The following is a 6191-nucleotide window of genomic DNA, read 5'->3' on the forward strand; positions in this document are numbered from 1 at the left end:
GGGTTGTGGGGTCAGGGTGGGCCAATGATGGGCCGGGCTGATGTGGCGGGCGCGCCCGGGCGTGCCCGGATCGCCTCATATTCGTCTTACATTTGAGACGAATATGAGGGGTGCCAGGCCTGTTTGAGAGGTATTTTATGACCGGTCAGTGACCGGACACATGCCCGGGCATATATAGAGCGCCCCGTTGTAGATGCTCTTAGAGCATCTCCAACAGCCGCCCAATGCGTGGCGCTGAAAAAATGAGTTTACAACGCGCAAGTAATTTTTTTTAGGACGCTAGAAGACGCTTGCTCCAACAAACGCTGTAAAATATGCAGCGCCCGCGAATCCAGCGGTCCCAATCAAGCGGTCCCATCTGCAGCAGCACAAAGTTTGCAGCACGCGTGACCGGGCGCACTAAATATGCTGCGCGCGATGCCGTTTTGATGCGCGCGCTGCATTAGTTATAGCGCGCGCGCGTGCTTTTTGCGCAGTTGCTGGAGACTTCAAATAGGGTCCGCGCACGCTAAAAGCAGTTTTTATACTGCGGGTCGTTTATATAGGGTCTCTGTTGAAGATGCTCTTAGTCGTCAGCCTCCGCGGGATCATCTCGGGTGGCCAAGACGAATCTCTGGATGGCCCGTCGTCGCAACCACTGCGTCGACGACGTCTGCTGCATAACGACTCTTGCTGACCCCAGTTTGGCTGGCATATACAGTTTGAATTTGGAGCTGCTCCTTTCTTCACAGGGTGACTTCTTCGGCATGGCACAGCAGGGTCGCCATGCCCCATGATCAAGCTTTTAATCCGAGCCGAGACTTCGATATGGCGATATGCAAGCATGCAAGCATGTTACTGTTCATTCTATGTATGTTTAAGAAGGGAAAATCGTATCATTATGCTGCATGAATGCGATCGTGCGACTGAAATTGAGTTGTGACTTGGCTCCATGCACAGCATATGGCGCCTATTGACTTCTGTACTGCATGCCTCTACACGGAGAAAACTTCCGATTCTCATGTCAGGAGCTGGATGGAGTATTTGTCTGCTGCAGAGTTTTGTAATGCCTGTGAGACTGCATGATTCAAGCTCTAATTATTGAACTGTTTACCCATAAGCAATCATCCGTCGTAGTCTAGGTGGTTAGGATACTCGGCTTTTGTATATGCTGATTTATTCTTTTTGGGCTCATCCTCTTGAGCTTTCCTTTTTTTTTTGTGCTCATCCTCTTGAGCTTTCCTTTTTTTTTTGTGCTCATCCTCTTGAGCTTTCCTTTTACCTTTTCCTTTTGAGGGCCTGAAGTTTGTCAAAGTAAATGACCCTTGGACACTGTTTCTTCCATTTTGTTAACGGCGCTTGATTTTTCATATATCCGAAATCTGATATTCTCGAGTAACTGATACCACAGGCACGAGCTGCACGACATCACCGTCATCCACACGATGAGACCATCGGTGAACCTTTTTCATCCCTGTCAGCGTAGACGATATACATATACGGTCACTTCGTCTGAAAGCTAAGATTAGATTACCCTTCTAACCTATGTATCCAGCTCATATGTCAGTTCATGCACATAGGTAATTATTAATTATATTTTAAGACAGTAGAACCGAGTCTAAAGCGAGGTCTCTCAAGCCCCAAACTATTTCGGTAGTCGGATTACACATTTAGATCATTTCTGGCCGTCAATTGTTTACAACAACTGGCCTGCCTGTCCTAATGGGCAGCTATTCTGGAGACTTTTTTGAAGGCCTGTCATTGATTGGGCTTCATTGGCGTATTTTCAGGGGGTGCTGCTAGACTTACGAAACCCAGCTACGTAAAGCTACGTGCTAGACTTACGAAACCCAGCTACGTGCTAGACTTACAAAACCCAGCTACGTAAAGCTACGTTCTTTCCTTAACGCTAAACTAATCGCCCCCCCCCCTCCCCCCCGATTTTCAGGGGGTGGGCCTGGGCCTATTTTCTCTCCAACCAAATCAGGCCAGGTCACCTTTTACGTAGGTTACATAGAAATCTTTACGTAGATGTAGCAAAGCTCTAGTTTCACCTGGCATAGTCCAATTTTGTACGGTTCAAACACTCTGTTTTGTACCATGGGGGACGAAGACGAACTGTAGAATTACAGCCCTACGGCTATGTGCTCCCAGCTTGGCAGTTCACAATTATATACACAATATTGAACGCTGCACATAAGTATCACTAGCCACTGAGGTTGGCGTGCAGGAGGCAGTGGAAGTGGTGCATGGCCATCTCCACAGACGGCGCGTACCTGCCCACGCCGTAGGCCGGCGACTCCAGGCCCCGCTGGACTCCCTCGCACAGCGCAATGTCTTCAATCTGCAGCAGGGTAAAACGCATCAACATCATCGGATCACACTTTTTATGGTACACTCTTTGCTCGCGACATTGCAGCACCACCACAGAAGCGATTTCACAGTTGTGTTTTGTTGCTCATGCCATGGCTACCGTGCATTTATTGATGCAATAAAAAAAAGCATGGAGTCCATCGAGTAAATGCAGTTAGAATACCATGCAATTTACAGGACCTCATTCATATTGGAATCTCTAAAAAGACTTATATTTAGGAACGGAAGGAGTACAATGCAGTGACTGTAGCTCATCAGTTTTACTTGGAAAGCATGGAGGTCCACTTGAAAACAACAAAATTAGTGATTAAACGCAACACTGGATCGAGCTACCTTGGCGACCGACCATCAGTTTTATGGTAACATACCTGTACTTGTTCGCTGTCTTTTAAGCTTCTATTGATAAAATCCTGGTCATCCTGCACATTCAACACGGATGAGTCAACTGAAGATTGTATACAGCAAGCAAGAAAGAAAGAATATGAACATTTCAAGGACCCTCCATTTTAGATTGTAGAGGATGTAACAAATCACTACTTGTTTCAGAGGGAAACTTGATTAATATATGAAGTTAACATCATCATCCATTCAGAGACATCACTCGGCTTTTAGATCTTAAGACCAGTACCACCATCTATTATGAATGGATTCGTCCCAAGCAAAGAAGTGAAGCACAGTTCCTCTGACTTTGGTGATTTTCAGCATTGGAATTCAGTCGAACAGCAAAGACCCCTCATTACATCAACTTCCCGTCAATGCGGAACATGACTATTGCTAATGTGATTATTAATGCGTTGCCTTAACCTTTCTCCCTCTGCTCATGCAGACATGCACTGTGCTTCTCTGCCTTTGCCATGGCTCGCAACTACTTTCTACTAGTATTGCCTATCATTCACAAGTCGTTTACACCATCTTGGTGCATTCTTAATGCAAAGAGACATTTCCCACTTCCCAGCGTGTTCGATAATCACAAGCTGAAAGCAGACACTTTATACAAACATGTTTTGCCCGATGATCTGTTAGTATAAAGCGGAAACACTCTTCAAAAAATTAGTCTTGTCCAATCAAGTGCGAGCAAAACATAAGCACATTATAGTGCTCATGTTTGCAATCAAACTACCATCACAATAATGTGCCACGCTAGCTGTGTATAAATAATAAAGAGTAGAAGACACCATGGCATGTCACTGAGATGTGACAATATATGAGCAGTACATATAAGTATGTACTGAAAAGGCATAAAATGGGTATATGAGATCAGGAGAATATATACCAGAAGAGATTCATCCAGAAAATAATCAAAAACCACTTTACACCTGGTTGCATCCAATGGGACAGCTAGATTAGTGTCCATCCATGGACCATACCTGAAAATTATTAGTTATTCACATCTGCATACATCTAATGTGAGCAAAATGAAACAACAAGTTCTGAAGGATGCCCACTGCACCTATTGATCATAAAGTTTGGATAAACAAAAGCATAGGTAGCTTTTGTCCCTAAGCGGTCGATGTCTTCTTGTTCTGCAGGCGCACTTTCACATCTTTGAACACTAACTCTTTCGTATGTCTGGATATAAGTACATCTAATTAGAAGTCATCCTAGAAAAGGCAAAGCCACAAAAGTTGCAAGGAAGCAGTGGCATTGGTTCAGATATGAAGATTCATTAAAAGTAATAACTCGATAGTTTCAACACAAAAACAAAGAGAGAATATTCATACTGGTTATTAAAATATTACTAGTTGACATCAAGTCAACTATACCTAAATAAAATATTGTCAGGAGGAATAATGCAGAAGGAAAAGGGGTTTACAAACTATACAAGTGTTTCATAGGATTGAAGCTGAAGACCGGATGCAAGGGCCCCATGTGCATATGGAACATGATACCCACCATCTAGATAGTTGTCACAAAATACCTGCATGATAAAATATACAATGGGCATAAAGAGAGACTCAAGGGATTATCAATGCTTCAGTAACACATCATCAAAATATTGGGCATTAAATATTAATAATAATGGACCTTCCAGTTACATTCGATAGTATACTCTCGCCTGCAAATATGGGGTAGTGAAGTGTTAATGCCACTTCTACTCAACAGATCTGAAGCACTACCCAGCCATTCATCTCCAACCACATCACCAACAGTATCTTGAGAGGAATCGTCAAATCTGGCAAGCACAAAAGGTCCCCATGTAGCAACCTTAATTGGTAAAAGACCGAAATCCTGTTTCCAGAAAGAAGCATAAGTTGCAATTTTGTGGGATTGAGAAGCATAGAGGCTCAAAAGGAGTTGTGGTATACATTCTTGTTGAAGTTCTTGATTCCTGATATTCTTGTAGCTTTCAGGAGGGTACCATCTAAACCATATGTCCAACCCTACAAAATTGTATAGCTAGTTAGCTACTGACTCACAAAAGAGGCAAATAAAAACTAACAATATGATGATGAAATTCAGTTTCTGCCCAACCTAAAAAGCAGAGGCTTCACCACACTTAGTTCCCTTAATAATGAAAATTACACTAATAAACATATGAAATCCACTGATGTTTTTGTTGTTTTGTGCCATTGTTTCTAGTTCCGGCAGTTCTGCAGAGACACCAATAAGCTGGGGGTCCAACTAAAATTGCACCGAATATTTTTGGAATTCAACTTGAAACGTTTAATCCCCACACGGGACATGTGGATGTATCCCCTCATTGTCATATTTATATTTTAAACTATCTTTGGTTAATAGCATGTGGATTCCATCCCATGAAAAATCTCAACTAAACAACTTTTGAGAAAAGATATGTGGCCACACTACTTACCTCAGATGTCAATAACCGAAGTATTCAGATGATTATCCTAGAGAGTCGAAGAAAAATTATGATATGCAAGTACAGACCACAAATATGTACCATATCTACAATGTGTTTATTAAGGAACTCACGTGATAAGGGCATTGGAAGCAAGTCTTCTGACCACTTCCACATGCGAGGAGTGAGGCATGATGACGACACACATTGTGAAAAGCTTGAAGTTTCCCATTTGCATCCCGGCATATGACAAATTCTACATTTCCGAGGCTGTTGGTTCACCTTATTAGATGATTGAAATTAACAACCTCCAACATGAATTATCTTATTTATCATAATTTGGAGGTAACCATGACTAGAAGATAATTTGGAGGTAACCATGACTGGAAGATAATTTCGAGGTAACCATGATTGAAAGTTGCAAATTTTCAAACAGGTGTTTTGCATGCAGATCCTTGTTAGATCTATGGGGGACCTAAACTCACCTGAACAATTTCCATTAAGCCAAATAATTTTGGCAAGGTCAGTTGCAAATTACATGGTGGGAAGTTCTAAAACTATTATAAGAACCTTTACACTTATAGACAGTCTGCACATCAGATACTGTAGAGAGTAGAATTGATTCAGGTAGCAGAAGCATGAAAGCAAGATGGAATCACCTTCCTGTGAAGAAATCATTGGGGTTCTTGACTTGTCCTATGTGACCTGGATAAGAAGCATGCAAGTAGGCACCATGTAAGCACTCAGTAAGGAACTACAGAGGTTAACTACTGAAAAATGATAAACATAAATTTTACTGAATGTGATGATCTACCAAATCGTAAGGTACTCCTTTCATTGATTAATATAATGCATTAATTCTATTGATTTTGCAACAAATATAGACCATACCCTAAACTTAAATGATGTTTCCCAACTGTGCGCTATTTAATTTATTTACCATTTGCATTTGTTCATCACCACCCACACAGGCACACCACATATTGTCTAATATTTTTCCAAATCAATTACGACCTATAAGACTAATTTCTTCTATGTA

At 41.9% G+C, this 6191-nt stretch overlaps 1 protein-coding gene across 1 annotated transcript in view; it reads right to left on the bottom strand.

Moving 5' to 3' along the window:
- Positions 1–2013: 2013 nt before the first annotated feature.
- LOC119340424 (choline monooxygenase, chloroplastic-like) overlaps positions 2014–6191 on the bottom strand; it is a 5276-nt gene continuing 1098 nt past the window's right edge. The window contains exons 2-10 of the mRNA XM_037612335.1: positions 5812–5857; positions 5287–5422; positions 4659–4733; positions 4378–4581; positions 4175–4270; positions 3803–3921; positions 3626–3719; positions 2721–2771; positions 2014–2323 (exon numbers count right to left, since the gene is read on the bottom strand). Coding sequence (XP_037468232.1) covers positions 2186–2323; positions 2721–2771; positions 3626–3719; positions 3803–3921; positions 4175–4270; positions 4378–4581; positions 4659–4733; positions 5287–5422; positions 5812–5857 — 959 coding nt within the window. The 3' untranslated portion in view covers positions 2014–2185. The remainder of the gene's footprint in view (positions 2324–2720; positions 2772–3625; positions 3720–3802; positions 3922–4174; positions 4271–4377; positions 4582–4658; positions 4734–5286; positions 5423–5811; positions 5858–6191) is intronic.

This window comes from Triticum dicoccoides, chromosome 7B (assembly GCF_002162155.2).
Source record: "Triticum dicoccoides isolate Atlit2015 ecotype Zavitan chromosome 7B, WEW_v2.0, whole genome shotgun sequence".
Lineage (NCBI taxonomy): Eukaryota > Viridiplantae > Streptophyta > Magnoliopsida > Poales > Poaceae > Triticum > Triticum dicoccoides.